The 17,228-nt window shown below is 34.4% G+C and overlaps 1 protein-coding gene across 6 annotated transcripts in view; it reads left to right on the forward strand.

Annotated features, from left to right (window-relative positions):
• The window catches only part of dok6 (docking protein 6), a 173,498-nt gene that overhangs the window by 90,025 nt on the left and 66,245 nt on the right, over positions 1-17,228 (forward strand). For 5 of the 6 annotated variants that reach the window (XR_012399227.1, XM_073940572.1, XM_073940570.1 and 2 more), the window contains 1 exon segment: positions 4,990-5,104. Coding sequence is in view for 4 of the 6 variants with exons in the window: in XM_073940570.1 (XP_073796671.1) it covers positions 4,990-5,104 (115 nt within the window). In the remaining 2 variants the exon portion in view is untranslated. 6 annotated transcript variants of the gene reach the window in all.

The following is a 17,228-nucleotide window of genomic DNA, read 5'->3' on the forward strand; positions in this document are numbered from 1 at the left end:
ACAGATGCGACTGTAGATTAGGGCCACGACACTGGTTTGATGTCGCTGCATTGTGGGAACGTGCCTTTATCAGCTCTAACAAGCCTTCTAATAAGATTACCCATTAGACAGGAGGTAGAGATGAGTGAATGTGCTACAAAGCAACAGGCCTTATCAGTATGTGTGATGAAGACACTGCTGTCTGTCTGATCTGCCATCTCTGCGCTGGTTTTCTCTTTCTGTCTGGTGAAGTTTTAATTGAAAAAGAGAACAATTAGGCTTTTTTTTTTTTCATTATCCCTCAATTTGATTTATACCTGACATGCAAGTCTGATTTTTATTCATATTTGATATTCATATTTATTCATATTTATATTCATCATGACATTCCAGTATGCACACAAGTTGAATTGTTAATTTAATCAAGGGTTGCCACATTTAATGCATTAATTTAATAATGAAAACTTAAAAAAAAAAAAAAAGTGTTTAAATATTGATTTAATTAAAGCAAGGTGATCATCATCATCATCAGGAAAATATCCCATATGAGTTTTTGTCACATTTTTAGTACATAGAGCTACCACAACTTTGCTTGTATTGATTTATCTATCAACTACAGTTGCAATCAAAATTATTACCCCCCCCCCCCTTTTTTTTATTTTTTTCTTTTTTTTTTCTTTTTTAAATATCTCCTAGGTGGTGTTTAACAGAGCAAGGGGGGTTTCACAGTATGTCTGATAATATTTTTCTTCTGGAGAAAGTCTTATTTGTTTCATTTCAGCTAGAATAAAAGCAGTTTTTAATTTTTCAAAAAACATTTTAGGTTAAAATTATTAGCCCCTTTAAGCTACAGTTGAAGTCAGAATTGTTAGTCCCCCTGAATTATTAGCATCCCTGTTTATTTTTTCCTTAATTTCCGTTTAACGGAAAGAAGATTTTTTCAACACTTTTCCAAACATAATAGTTTTGATAACTCATCTCTAATAACTGATTTATTTTATCTTTGCCATGATGACAGTAAATAATATTCTACTAAATATTTTCAAGACACTTCAATACAGCTTAAAGTGACATTTAAAGGCTTAACTAGTTTAATTAGGTTAACTTGGCAGGTTATGATAATTAGGCAAGTTGTATAATGATGGTTTGTTCTGTAGACTTAAGCTGTAGAAGTGCCTTGAAATCTATCAAGTAAAATATTATTTACTGTCGTCATGGCAAAGATCAAATAAATCAGTTTTTAGAAATGAGTCATTAAAACTATTATTCTATTATGTTTAGAAATGTGCTGAAAAAATCTTCACTCTGTTCAACAGAAATTTGAGAAAAAAATAAACGGGGGGGAAGCTAAGAATTCAGGGGGGTTTAATAATTCTGATTGCATCTGTCATTTTTTTTTTATTATTCAACAAATCTAAGTGATTAATTTCATGGAACTCCAACATGTGCATAAATTTTGAAGATGTGCTTTAAAACATTCAGGCAAAACTGAGCAGGATAAACTTGTATCCGATAAGAAGAAATGTGCATAAACTATGATGGAAACTAATTTACTGAATAAATTCCAAAAATTCATATGAATTTGCTTCAACAGATCATGTTATAACAAAAAAGTCTGAAAGTGACAGGTTTGTTTGGGTGGACTATGAGGTCTCAACTTTTTTAAATGAAAATATGAGAAAGAAGTGACGACCATCCTTGATTGAAAACATCAGTGGGACACAGTGTTGCCAAAAAGCAGTCTCTTGCCTTCAAAAGCAAGATAACCTGACTGCAAGTTATTATTTAAGTAAGCAAGTTATTGTATAACAATGGTTTGTTCTGTAGACTATTGAAAAAAAATAATATCTTAAAAGGGGTTAATAATTTTTACTTTAAAATGTTTTCTTTTTTTTTTTTTTTTTTTATTAAAACTGCTTTTATTCTAGCCAAAATAAAACAAATAAGATTTTTTTCCAAAAGAAAAAAAAACTATTATGAGACATACTGTAAAATTGCTTGCTCTGTTAAACATAATTTGGGAAATATTTAAAAAAGAAAAACAAATTCATAGGGGGGCTAATAATTCTGACTTCAACTGTATACTGTAGGTGCTGAACTGGACATGTAAAGCTGGCTTTCTACCACGGTTAAAATCGAGGAATCAGGGTTATGTCTATTCAAGCATACTTTGTTCAATTGATGAAGTGGAACACACCTTAAAATAGTGGCGAGGATTAAGAAAAACAAGAGAAGGAAAGTTTAGGAGTGTGCTTTGAAAAGTGGTGTGGAATGCCCCAGTGAGCTTGAAAAGTGGCCCTTAAAGTGCAAACACAAAACTAAATCATGGAAAGTGGCATCTAGACACTTTTTTTTACAGAATGTTCTTGCAAACTCTTGCATAGGTTGTGACTTGATGTATGGAGACTTTACTTTTACACTGTTCATTTCTAGTTACATCATATTGGTTGATTGACCAGACTACAATGATGTCAGTATAGACCAGATGGTTTGTTGTCTAGTTAAAGGTCTGTTTCCACAAGTCTAGCACATTGTTGACAGCTCAGGAAGTTTCCAGAAGATGCTTCCACACACCCTTCAGTGTGTCATGCATGTAATGCGGAAGTTCTTTCAAAGCCTTGAGCAAACTCATCACATTCGTAATCCTTGAACCCACAAAACAAACACATTCAAAGGCAAACACCTCCTCACTCTCTCCAAAGGCAAATCATACACTCTCAAACCAAGAAACGCCATCGGCAAAACTCAAAGTATCTGCTGTCTAGACTGCAATTTTACTAGAGTTCAATCGAAGTTTTGGGAACCTTTGTGTTACATTTTTTTCTTTCTCTAGCTGATGAAGTGAAATGTACCTGAAGAGCCCTTTAAATATAGATTGTGCTCATTTTAGGAGGTTGATTTTCTCTGAGGTAATGTTGTTTGTCATGAATGTGGAAACATTTTGAATCATGGATGAGGATATCTTGTTATTCAGTCATACGTCCCTGGTAGCTTCATTTATTAAAGAGCACATTCACAGAACAATATCAGTATTCATGCATTCTAATTGCAGTATGTTGACAACTTAGTCATATCTCTAATTATTCCATTGTCTTTTTTATTTGTTTAGATAAGAGTTTTACAGGCTTTTTAATTCCTTTGTGATTTTATATACTGTAAAGTGCAAATATTTGGGCACGCTTCTGTGGCTGCATAATAATTTGTTCTTTCTTTATAAGAGAAGATCACAGTGAAATGCCATTTGGTTTCTAGAGAAAGCTAGATAATGTCATGTTTTTCAGACAGAAATCTATATTGTAGCAGTACTGAGATTAAATTTTAATTAAATTGAAACTGAAAAAAATGTGCTATGCAAAAGTTTGGGCACCCTCTTTTTTTTGTGCGAGTTTCATAACCCAACGCAATCTCAGGGCAATTCGTAACTTTTTGATTTAGTGGCTAATTCGTATGAATTCGTATGATTTGTACAATTTGTTACGATTTGCTCATCACCCAATGACGGTTGGGGTTAGGGGTGAGGTTAGGTGCCATGCCTACTTTTTAAAACTAAACTCGTACAAAATCATACAAATTAGCCATTAAAATAACAAAACTTAAAATACTTGCAGTTCCTCGTTAGATCAGGCTGCATAACCTGTAGTCAGTAAATTCTGATTTATTACAACACAAAATCGATTTAAGTGACTTAGTGACCCTTAACAAGATGCAACCAATCATGAAAAAAGATATTTAGGATTGTTAGCTGATTGCTAGTTGTGTTTCTCCTTATTGTAAACCTGAAAGTAGCAACCTGGGAATCTCAAAAGAACTTCCTAATCACCTTAAAACTATGGAAATTCAATGAACAATGTTCAGGAATCAGTCAAGAGGCTGAAGTTACAGCAGGATTGGATGTTTCAGTAGGACAATGACCCAAAGCACAGTTCCAGATCTACGAAGGAGTTCATGCTCAGACATGATGCAATGTTCTATAATGGCCATCCCAGTGCTCTGACTTAAACATCATCAAAAATCTATGGATTGATTTGAAAAGAACCATTGACGCTCTGCATCTATAAAACCTGACTGAACCGGAGACATTTTGCCATCAAGAATGGCCCAAAATGCTTTCAGTAAGAACTCAGTCACTTATCCTCAACTATAAGAAGCATCTACAGGCTGTTATTTCAGCAAAAGGTGGCTGTACAAAGATTGATGTCAATATTCTGTTGGGGTGCCCAGATTTTTGCACCTGTCTTTTTTTTGTTAAGCCTTTAATTGCATTGCATCTGTTGGTTAAATAAATGTTATGTTAGGACTGAAATGTTTTTCCCTAGGGTATAAAACATCCATTGATATCCAACGTGGAAGAAAGTAGTTTCTCATACAAAAGGGTTTTTGAGACTCTCCATGTTTGATTTGTGTTTTTACAATTATGCCGTCAAACTGTTGTATAAACACAACATCACACTCGTAGCAGTGCGAAATGGCTGTATATCAGCACTGGTGGGGGCACTAAGGCACTCGGCCTGCAGCCTTGCACGCCTCCCACCAGTGCCAATATACAGCCATATCGCACTACTCGTGTGATATTGCTCATATATATATATATATATATATATATATATATATATATATATATATATATATATATATATATATATATATATATATATATATATACACACACACACACAGTATAAAATTAATTGTTTATAGGAAAACTCCCATCAAGATAGTGTGTGTTTAACTATTGTGTAACTATCTAAAACACATCAGAACTGACAATATTTTGAATATCAAGATCAAGTTTCCAATGTCCAGCTTTAGTGTTTGTTACTGGGGTGAAAATGGAGTTGATTAGTGTTAAACCTAATCTCCATTGTTCCCAAAAGCCAGGCAATTTCAAATACTTTCATTTTTTAGATAACAATAACTGAATTACCTCTATTTCATCCCTCTTTCGCTGTTTCCCCCTCCTCTTTGCTAATTTTGTTGATGAGTTTTGACTTTTTTTTTTTTTTTTTACAGATAACCGAGCTCCACAACATAAAGAACATCACACGAATGCCACGAGAGACCAAGAAACACGCAGTGGCCATTATTTTCTGTGATGAGACGTCAAAGACATTTGCCTGTGAGTCAGGTAAGCACTGTCTCCAACAAGAAAAGCGTATGTTGTAGTTCTCAATTGTGTCCAGAATGGCTTCATTTGTTTCAAGATGTGCAGTATTGATTTTCTATATCTGAAATATTAGTTTATTCTCTGATTTACAACCTTGAAACTAAAGAAAGAGCTAGGAATTGTCCAGACTATTAAGGCTAGTGAGTGTTTGAAGAGCCCATTGGGAGACACATAATAGATTTTTTAAATGATGTCATGGCTTGTGTCATAGAGAGTAAGAATATGGCCAAAGGCAGCAGCAAGAGAAAAAAAAGAACAAGAGGAAGGCTTAACACACACATACACACACGTCTGAAATATGAATGAGATGCTTTACTCACCATTAGCTTGGCAGAAGAATGTGTTTTCCCCCTTGTGTTTTCTCTCCTCTCACACTGAAAATCTTGTAGTGGAAAGATGGCAATGTCAAAACAGATCTAAGTGTTCTCACAGGAGAAAGAATAAAAACACCCAGAATACAAAGATTGTTCACTGCTTCTGAATCCAATGGCTATTAGTGTGATTTATTAGGAGATCACGTTTGAACAATAGGTGTCCCTGTAAAAAAAAAAAAAAAAAAAAAAGATATGATGTATTCAGTTTGAGATGATGATGACAAACAAGACATTTGTTGCCAATATTTGAAAGTGTCAGTAGTGTCAAAAGGCAAAAATCTTAAAAAAAAAAAGAAAAAAAAAAGGAGTTATTAACAATTTTCAAAATTAATTAAAATGTTTGTTCTGCCCTGAAACACTTTCCACACCCATTGGGAAATTCAAACTTTCAGAAACTTGTTAGAGAAATTGATTCTACATCAACCAAGAGATTTTCAAAATCTTTTTTTCTCTCTTTTTTTTAATTCTGAACTTAGGATTTTGCTGCTAGAAAATAGCTCAAGAGTGGATAGGAATGACATCTGAAATTCTCAGAATCAGTGCAGAATCAATTGCTCAAATGAGAGTGATTTATTCATCATCTCTACCTAAGCCTCTCTGCTTAACTGTTGGTCTCATGCCATGTTTGTATTTTTACTTATTTATTTATTTATTTATTTTTTGGTATCACTTTATTTTGATGGTCTTTTTTAAAAATTTTCTTGAATTCAAGTTACATTGCATCTACAATGCATCCAGAAAGTACGTGGAGGTGGTCAGTAACCCAATGGTCAATCTATCTGAGCTCCAGCTTTCTTCTGTGGAGAGAGGAGAACCTTAAAGAAGGACAACCATCTGTGCAGCAATCCACCAATCAGGCCTCTATGGTAGAGTGGCCAGACAAAAGCCACTCCATGCCTGGAATTTGCCAAAGGCCATCTGAAGGACTCTCAGACCATAAGAAACAAAACTCTCTGGTCTGATGAGACAAAAATTAAACTATTTGGAGTGAATGCCAGGCATTAAGTTTGGATAAAACCAGGCACCTCTTATCACCAGGCTAATACCATTCCTACAAAGAAGCATGGTGGTGGCAGTATCATGCTGTGGGTATGTTTCTCAGCAGCAGGAACTGGAAGACTAGTCAGGATAGAGGGAAAGGTGAAAGCAGCAATGCTGAATGAAAACCTGCTTCAGAGTGCTATTGACCTGCTATTGTTGTGGCTTCACAACAACTCGGTGAATGTCCTTGATTGGGCCAGCCAGAGACCAGACCTAAATCCTATTGAACCTCTCTGGAGAGATCTGAAAAAGGCTGTACACCATCACTTCCGATGCAACCTGATAGAGCTTAAGAGGTACTGCAAAGAGGAATGAGCAAAAATTCCCAAAGATAGATGTGTCAAGCCTGTGGCATCATATTCAAAAAGACTTGAGGCTGCCAATTGCTGCCAAATGTGCACCAACAAAGTATTGAGCAAAGGTAGTTAATACTTGTTTACATGTGATTATTTAGATTTTTTATTTTCTATAAATTTGCAACAATTAAAAAAAAATCACATTGTCATTATAGGGTATTGTGTGTAGAATTTTGAGGAAATAAATTAATGTAATCCATTTTGGAATAAGGCTGTAACACACAAAAAAAAATAAAAAATGGGGAAAAAGGTGAAGCCTTAAATACTTTCCGGATACATTGTACATGACAACTAATTCTCATTAGATTATAAGTAGACTGTTAGGTTGGAGTTAGGGTTAGTGTAAATTGACATGTACTGTACTTGCAAAGCTTCTTATAGCCAGTTTAATGTCTGTCGAAGGAGAAGTATCAGCAGATAGTAAGCAGACAGTCTACTAATACTCAAATGAGAAGTAATTAGCATGTAGTTGCAATAAAACAAATGTCAACAAAATGTGCAAAAGGTACCATTAAAATAAAGTGTTACTATTTTATTAACCAACATTAAAAGTTCTAATCGAATTCGCATCCAATGCACAATGCATTGTGGCCAAATTTAAAATGATATAGTAGACTATTGTGGCAACTTTGGTATACTCATGTCAACGTACTTTGATTTGTGACACTAATTTTATTTTTGAATGCTATTTAGAATGGACAGCACTAATTGGGATACAGCATGGGTATTGTTTGACTCAAGCTGATGAGAGAAATCTGATTTCAGTTCGACAATCTTAGGTAACATCCTGATTATTATGGTGGTTCTAATTATTATCTTATCAGATTTTCCCATAGTTTGAGGTTTGTTAATAGTGACTTAAGCTGCTCAGATAAATGTCAGAAGTGCTGCAATTGTGAAACAATTTGAAGTAAAAAGTTTTGTTTGTGGGGAGATTCTTGAGAACACACACGCATACAAGCCGGAGATCATGATTTGAATCATTTAATTGTACCACATTACAACACAACACAAACTATAAGAGTAAAATGAGCCCATCATTCAAGAAATCAATTCGGAGATGTTCAAAACTCTTCATTAACCTCTCTTTAATTGATTCTGAAATTTGCTTTATGCTTTATAAACAGCTGCTTGTGTACAAATCTTTACAAATACCACTTGAATCTAATATAATCAGGAATGAACAGTTAAGCAAGAAAAGTTTAGAAAAGTTTTAGCCAATTGCAAGTGTTCTTAGTGAGCTGTTTGCATATAATAATAAATGCATAGCATTAGATTATTTTAGACTCCTGAATGCACAAGCACTCTTATGAGCATTTTAATGTACAGTGAAAAAGTAGCATAGAGCACCATGTGCAGTTTAAAACTAGCCCTAGCCCCACCTGTAGTTAAAAAAATAGCCTAGACGCCATCTGCAGTTACTGTAAAAGATAAAAAAAAAAAACGCCATCTGCAGTTCAAAACTAGTTTAGAGCACCTTTGGCTTTTAAAACTAGTCTATAGTCCCGTCTGCAGTTAAAAAGTACCTTGGATTGCTATCTGCAGTAAAAAAAGAAACTAGACTAAAGTGGCATTTGCTGTGAAAAACTAGCCTAGAGTGTCATTTGCAGTAAAAACTAGCCTAGAGTGCCATGTGCAGTTAAAAGCTAGCTTAGTGTCATTTGCTGTTTAAAACTAGCCTAGATCACCATCTTATGTTAAAAAACTAGCCTATAGCACCATCTGCAGTTAAAAACTACCCTAGAGCACCATCTGCCTAGAACGTCACCTGCAGTTAAAAACTAGCCTAGAGCACCATCTGCAGTTAATAAGTGACTAGCCTAGAGCGTAATCTGCCTAGATTGCCACCTGCAGTTAAAAACTAACCTAGAGCACCACCTGCCTAGAGCACCACCTCAGTTAAAAACTAGTGCTATGTGCTGTTAAAAACTAGCCTAGAGCACCACCTGCAGTTAAAAACTAGTGCTATGTGATGTTAAAAACTAGCCTAGAGCACCACCTGCCTAGAGCACCACCTGCTGTTAAAAACTAGTGCTATGTGCTGTTAAAAACTAGCCTAGAGCACCACCTGCAGTTTAAAACTAGCCTAGAGTGCCATGTGCTGTTAAAAAAATAGCCTAAAGCACAATTGGCAGTTAAAAACAAGCCTAGAGCGCCATCTGCAGTTAAAAAAAACAGCCTAGAGCACCATGTGCCATTTAAAAAAACTAGAGCACCATGTGCTGTTAAAAACTAGCCTAGAGCACCAAATGCCATTTAAACACTAACCTAGAGTGCCATATGCTGTTAAAAGCATGCCTACAGTGTCATTTGCTGTTAAACGCTAGCCTGGAGCTCAATCTGCAGCTCTACTAATGTTTGATCTTTACAATTTTGAAAATCTTATAAGATTAAAAAAATCTTCTTAATGTGTACTCTTGCGTACCTTTAGTGAATCAACTTTCAAAACATGTAGCTACAAAACTTAAAGACCACAAATGTTTCCAACAGTTATAGTTCCTATAGAATTCAGTATATGCATGTATATATGTATGAATGCATAACTAATATGCTTAATCCACTTTGCTTAATGCATTCAGACTTTTTTTTTTTCAGTCATTCACATCAGCATAAAAACATTCACTTATTTAAATAAATGTATAACTTATAATAAGCCATGGACATTTGCCTGGCCATTATAAGGAAGATTATATTCAGGCATATATATAAGGAGCAGTGTAGATGAGCAACCTTTCATATATTTTAAAGAGCAAATTCAAGTACCTGGACTGCAGTGATGAAGCAATCAAATTGTTCAAAGTACTTTCAAGACAAGTAGTAATCATTTGTATGAAATGGCCTTGGGCAGATGGATAAGATTTCTCTTTCTGATGCATTTCTATTTTAGGTATAGGGTTTGGATAAATTTAAGGTTTAAATGTGGAATGTGTGGTTGAATTTGGTTTTAAATCTCATATCACTTTTCATATATGATTCCGCATTAAAGTAATTAATGAAGTATTCATTAAATTAGCCTTTAAATGGATGAATGTTGTGCAAAATCATGATTACATTTAAATAATATTACATTAGTACAAAGCCTCTATTCAATTTGCAGTCTGGAAATCTAACATTTAAAGAATCTATATCTACTGCAAAAGCACAAAGCTTAAAATAAGGCATATTTCATTACGCTTTGGAATAGAGAAAGAATCAATTTGAGCATGTGATTTTTATCATCGCTTTTACCGTCAGACCGGACTTCCTGCAGTACATTTCAGCATCTGGCTCATATTTACAATCTCAACCATATTCTCAAAACTACTGTAGCGCTATTATCCTCTTCAAAATCAATATTTTGATTGCTGACAGCTTATTCACCAGATCCACCACTAAATTACAGGGACGCTTATATGTGATTGAGTACAATAATGCAGTAATCTGCAATCTGCAGTAATGCCATTCACGCCATTTGTGGTTTTGCTGAAGATATTATTTTTTTAATTATGAGTGAACCATGATGTCATCACTGTGTATCAGACACTGCAATCTCGAGGGAGAAAGGGTGAATTTGGTGCTTGATTCAAATTATGTTTAATAGTTTGTTTAAACTGTGTTATCTGGTTGGATGTTTTATGTGCAATTCAAATATATTAAACCAAAATTCATTTGTTCGTTCATTCATTCATTCCTTCATTCATTCATTCATTCATTCATTCATTCATTCATTCATTCATTCATTCATTCATTCATTCATTCATTCATTCCTTCATTCATTCATTCATTCATTCATTCATTCATTCATTCATTCATTCATGTGTAAACAAAGAAAACAATATGTACAGAGAACTATAATAACAGCAGGTCCTATTAATTTCTAGCAATCACAAACTAATTTGCTAGAAAACAATTACAAATGTTATTAAAACTTTTTTGACCAAATGGAAATGGAAATTGTCTTTTCAGTAATGCCGGCCATATCAGTGGCAGAAAGAAAGAAGAAATAAATACTCTTATTTAGAAGGAGAACAATACATTTATTAAAAACGCCAAAAAAAAAAAAAAAAAAAAAAAGGTTTATAATGGTTTCCCTAAATATAAAGTGGTCTGTTTCATATAAATAATGCCATCTTGTATAATGAAAGACTTCTTAAACAACAACAACAACATAATGAGGAAATGTAAAACTGAATATATTACAAAAAGAAAAAAAATATATAAATAGACAGGAATGGATATTTATATTTATGTTAACATAGAAAGTAGTTATTGTATTTTACATTAAACATTCAATTGATTTAATGATTAATACACTACCTGACAAAAGTCTTGTCGATTCCAGTTGTTAAGCAACAAATAATAACTTGACTTCTAGTGCAGCCCAATCCTCACAAATACTGCAGAGGACCTGTTGGAACCTGCATGGACCCAAGATTCCCACAGAATTCAGTCAAGTTTGCAGAAGGAAAAAATCATGGTTTGGGGTTACATTCAGTATGGGGTGTGCAAGAGATCTGCTGAGTGAATGGCAATATCAACAGCCTGAGGTATCAAGACATTTGTGCTGCTCGTTACATTACAAACCACAGGAGAGGGCAAATTCTACAGCAGGATAGCGATACTCATACTCCAGCCTCCACATCAAAGTTCCTGAAAGCAAAGAAGGTCAAGGTGCTCCAGGATTGGCCAGCCGTGTCACCAGACATAAACATTATCGAGCATGTCTGGGGTAAGATGGAGGAGAAGGCATTGACGATGAGTCCAAAGAATCTTGGAAACTCTGGGAGTCCTGCAACAACGCTTTCTTTGCCATTCCAGACAACTTTATTAATAAGTTATTTGAGTCAATGCAGAGATGTATGGATGCAGTCCTCCAAGCTCATGGGATTCATACACAATTTCTTTTTTCCACTGCACCATATAACTTCTTCATATATTCTATACTGTACGTTATTTTTGTTAAATGAAAAGACCTTTGTCTAGGTAAGACCTTACTATCCTAATAGACCAATTACCAACCTACGTCACACATGACGTCACACGGGTCCCCGGTTGCAGAAAACAGACAGGCTACAATGGGAAAGATGTCGTGTTTTGCGGTAGGATGCCAAATTCGAGTCCAAAAATAGAAAAATTAACTTTTACCATACACCACACACTGCTTTAATACCGACTGCAGACGTCTTTGGCTAAATAGGAGCTGAATGAAGTGAGGAGCTAATTAGAAATGCTGGACTCTGCAGTTCTCATGTCATATCAGGTCAGTTCACGCTATGCTGAATTATACACATCACTCGTTTTTGATTGCAGAAATGATTTCAGCAAAAACAGTTACATATGGTTAATTAAACTGCTGACACTGAATGCTAAGAATGAAACGTGAAAGTTTATTAAGGTAAACTTAGTTTTATATTATTCACACATTCATTCAGTGACAACTTGTGACACACTCCCTATATTGTTTACCACGGCACTTTGAATATTCGGTCTGAAATAACCTGCAAGTGTGACTTGAGAACAACATTAGCACTGTTTATTTGACTGTGAACAATGTTGTACTTTGTTAGTCATTGGCTGCTGCTAATATGATTTCGCTATTTAGAGTTTGCAAATAATATTTTTATGAAATTATATTATTAAGGAGAAAGTCTGAATGTGCGAATATAAAACCAACTTTACCTCTATGTGTAGGTTCACATACCCTGCCGTACAGGTGAAGTTCATTGTCAGAATGCAGTCGTTTTGCGTGTAGGTGATTAATTACCCAGGGCTTGTATATCGTTAGCTCCGTCTTGTTTCCTTGTGTTTGGCTAGGCGGAATCTCTGTGTTTAGCTCTTGAATCTGGTCATCATGGAGCAATATTTATTGCACATGACCTCAAAGAACAACATTGTTGGCATCCAAAGACTTGTAAACCTTTAACTTCTCTCATGTAAAATCACTGAAGCTTCATTGAGATTGTATATTTCGGGCTGGTTGCTCGGTCATTTCGTCTTATCCAATATTCATTGGGAGGGAGCTATTGCAAATGGAGCTGTCAGATGAACGCCGCTCACTTTAATGTTAATTTTGCTGAATCACTGTGATTGTCACTGGGTGACGAGCTGTTATAATATGCTGTAAGCATTATGTAAATAATATATATAATATGTAAGTAATATATCTTATTTCTAAGACAACAACAAACTCTGCACCGCATCTGATGTCATCCCCTCGCTGTAAATGCTAGGGCTCCCGGTTGCTTTCTGCCACCTCCCTGCGCGCATCCTGAATGTTTACAAACATGGTAATTGGTCTATTAAATAAAATAAAAATCAAGGCATGATCATATTTTATTTGAGTTAATAAGTGTAATCTAGAGGCCTTTGCCTTGCGTATAAGCCACATCTGATAACAAATGATTATTTATTTATTCATTCGTTTTCTTTTCGGCTTAGTCCCTTTATTAATCTGGGGTCGCCACAGCGGAATGAACCGCCAACTTATCCAGCACGTTTTTATGCAGCGGATGCCCTTCCAGCAGCTCTGGGTAATAATAAATGATCAACTAAAGTTATTATTTGTTGTTCCTAAAACTTAGATAGGTGACAAGATTTTTGTCAGGTAGTGTACAAGCATTTTATTGTCCATTTAAAAGACTTTATTAGTCTTAACTAAACTCAAGTCTAACAACAGTTTATTAGTACTACAGAAATGTGAATTTAAATGCAAATAAGATACAAAAATCTTACTTTTACTGTATGCAATCTACCAAAAAATATCATAACAGCAAGTACAATGAATTTAAAAAGATTTCCACGTGTGCAAAATGGATCACAGCGACATTATTAAAACATGTTTGACCAGAAGAACTGGAAAACGTCATCTATAGCTCTACATTTGTCCTTTTCCTTAAAAAATTCCCATCTAGTATCAAGGCCGAGATGGAGGAGAGGGTAAGGAGAGGCAGTGGGACCCGCTGGGATATCATTAGCACCTCTGGGGTCTTCCGCACTGCCAGAGGGAGGCTAGGAATGTTCTCCTCAATCCATTTACCACAATAACCTCCTGCCTCCACTCTCCTCCACCGCCTTCAGAGGAGGATATTAATGGGAAACGGGTTGAGCAGCCATAGGGCATGAATGAAGAGCTGTGCGTGATTTAGACCTACACTGAGGGTTTCAGAAGCAGATGTGTCTTGGGGCCGTTTAGATGGAGTTGTCTTCAGAGTTACGTCTGTGACTCGTTCAGAGACTTTTCTAATATGTTCTGCTGCAATAGATCACCTTGTTGTCCTTGTGGATATGAATGTGTGGGCAAAGTTGGTTCTTTTATTATGCAAGTTGCGTATTGGGCCCCTTGCTCTCAAAGTTTATATAATAACTAGGTTTGTGCAAGGAACTTTTTTAGTTTATTTTATTTCATTTAATTTCTTCATTTCACTTTTTTTTTTAAATTTTATGTACATTTTCATCATTATTATTTTTTTTCATTCATTTTTTCATTTTCTTGTCGACTTAGTCCCTTTATTAATCCGGGGTCGCTACAGCGGAATGAACCGCCAACTTATCCAGCACGTTTTTAAACAGCGGATGCACTCCCAGCTGCAACCCATCTCCGGGAAACACACACACACACACACACACACACTCATGCACTACGGACAATTTAGCCTACCCAATTCACCTGTAAGGCATGTCTTTAGACTGTGGGGGAAACCGGAGCACCCAGAGGAAACCCACACGAATGCAGGGAGAACATGCAAACTCCATACAGAAATGCCAACTGAGCTGAGGTTCGAACCAGCGACCTTCTTGTTGTGAGGTGACACTACCTACTGCGCCACTGCCTTGCCAATTCATATTACAGTTACAATTACAGTCACAGTGACTGACTATTAATCAAACAACAAATGGGAGAACCACTAGAAAAAGAGAGGATTATTTACTGCGTTCCACTCATCCAAATATAGACTAAGAATTGGTTACTGTAAGAGTTTATTCTATAAGTAAGTTATAATATATATATATATATATATATATATATATATATATATATATATATATATATATATATATATATATATATATATATATATATATATTATTGTTAAGGAAAGTGTGATTTAAAATGGTATTACTGTTGTTCTTGTATTTATCCTATTGCATGTAATTGTCTTTATTTACTATAATTTATTATTTTCTTTTTGTTATTGGTTTTTGGTGGAAAACTCCTATAAAAGAACAGGGTTTGGGGCAATTTTGGAGTTTTAATCAATACACTAATAGAGACCCAATGACAAAGTTCTTTTCCCCAAATTATTTTGCTGGCTTTCGTACTTGTTTTCCACTGGTTGTGAACTGGTCGTATGAGAAGGGATTAATGAAACATGGAGCGATACAGAATATTCAGATGGGGATTGTGAACAGCCATACTTTTTACAAAAGTCTATGTTTCAGTCTGTCTATGCTGAAACGGAACACCAGCATTTTCACATTAAAACCATTTTCAGTATTTTAGCAGATGGAAGTTTCCGTGGCTGAGCAGACACAGGCTTAACCGTAACAAAGCACTTTTAAACAAAATGGACAAGTATAAACAGCACCTTAGTGTTTGTTTGTGCTGGTTGTGGCTGCTTTGTTTTTGGCACATGTACATGTACCCTCTCGAACTTCCCTTGATTTACAAACTCTGGCCATATGGAGCCAGTGTCCCTCACATGTCCTCCACATGTAGAAGCTCGACCTCCCTTGATCCTTCACTTCCACTTCCTCACCTCCCTCTGAGGCTGTCGGGTTACGCCTGTGCTGATCTGACCCTTTGCTTTTCTCGCTTTCACTTACAATTAACATGCCTGACTCTGAGGGTTATGACTTTGAACTGATATATTTAGTCATTTTTGATATATACATTGCTCATCATAAATGAGTGCACCCCCTGTTAAAAAAGTTTAAATTTTATCCTTTTCTCCGTGAAAAAAGACAATACGTTTTAGTGTTTTATTGCAAAGAAAATTATCCATACAAACATTTCATAAACATTTTATTTTATTTATATCATTTAACATTTACTAGATTTTGCACTGTTATCTTATATCTTTTTACAGAAATTTAACTTTTTAGGTAAGATTGCAACCTAAAATGTATTGTTTATTTAATACTGAGCCTTCAGTTGTCATTTATTAGGGATTTGACTCCTCAAGTTGAGTTAATAAAGCATTTATTAACATACAAATTAACTATTAGTATATGCATGATTATTAATATATAAAGCTTGAGTTGAATGGTTTAATAATCATTTACTAACTCATTTTGAGTTATATTTTAAAAAAAACATTGACTACTCTTAAATACAAATGATTTGTAAACAATGCGATATTTAATTTAGTGATGAAAAATTGATCAGTAACAAAGTATGAAAGTAGAATTATTAAGCACATTTTAGATGTACTTTTAAAGTGTTACCTTTTTTGTTAAGATTAGTTCCAGTTTTGGTTTTGGTACTGACTAATAAAAATATATATTCAGAAATATATAATATATAATTATAATTGTAAATCATCATTCCAAAAAAGAGCTAGACCAAAACAAGCAAAACCATTTAAAATGTCTTAAAAATATTTTTAAAATTACAATTATTTTAAAATGCCTTAAATGTATGCCTTCTATGTGCTTTCTATTTTATTTAAATCATTTTTTCAGCAAGGATGCATTAAATTTGACAGTTTTCCAAACTATTTTTATTTCAACTAAATACTTTAAATTTTCATCACTTTGGAAATGCATTCATTCGTTAATTGTCCTTTGGCTTAGTCACTATTTTTAGAGCTTGCCACAGTGGAATGAACCGCCCACTTAGAAAATGAATCAATACATTCTGAAAATGTATCAATGTTTCCCAAAAAAATAATAGACATCACAACATTGTAGGTTTATAATAATAACACATGCTTATTGAACAGAAAATCAGCATATTATTATGATTTCCAAAAATCATACAACACTGAAGTCGGAATGCTGCTAATGATTCTGCTTTGGATTTAATACATTAAAATACATGTCTTACTGTCAAAAAAAAAAAAAAGTGTTACTGGAAATTATGCAAATATTCATAATGTATACAAGATCTGCATTTTACAGTGTTTGCAATGTCAAGGTCATGGATTTAAATTCCGAAAAAGCTTACCTTGAATTTATTACAAGACATGCATAAATGCATGATGATTTTTGATGGTCCAAAATTCCTCTTGAAGGAACTTCAATAACATATATATATATATATATATATATATATATATATATATATATATATATATATATATATATATATATATATATATATATATATATATATAG

This window comes from Danio rerio, chromosome 24 (genome assembly GCF_049306965.1).
Source record: "Danio rerio strain Tuebingen ecotype United States chromosome 24, GRCz12tu, whole genome shotgun sequence".
Classification (NCBI taxonomy): domain Eukaryota; kingdom Metazoa; phylum Chordata; class Actinopteri; order Cypriniformes; family Danionidae; genus Danio; species Danio rerio.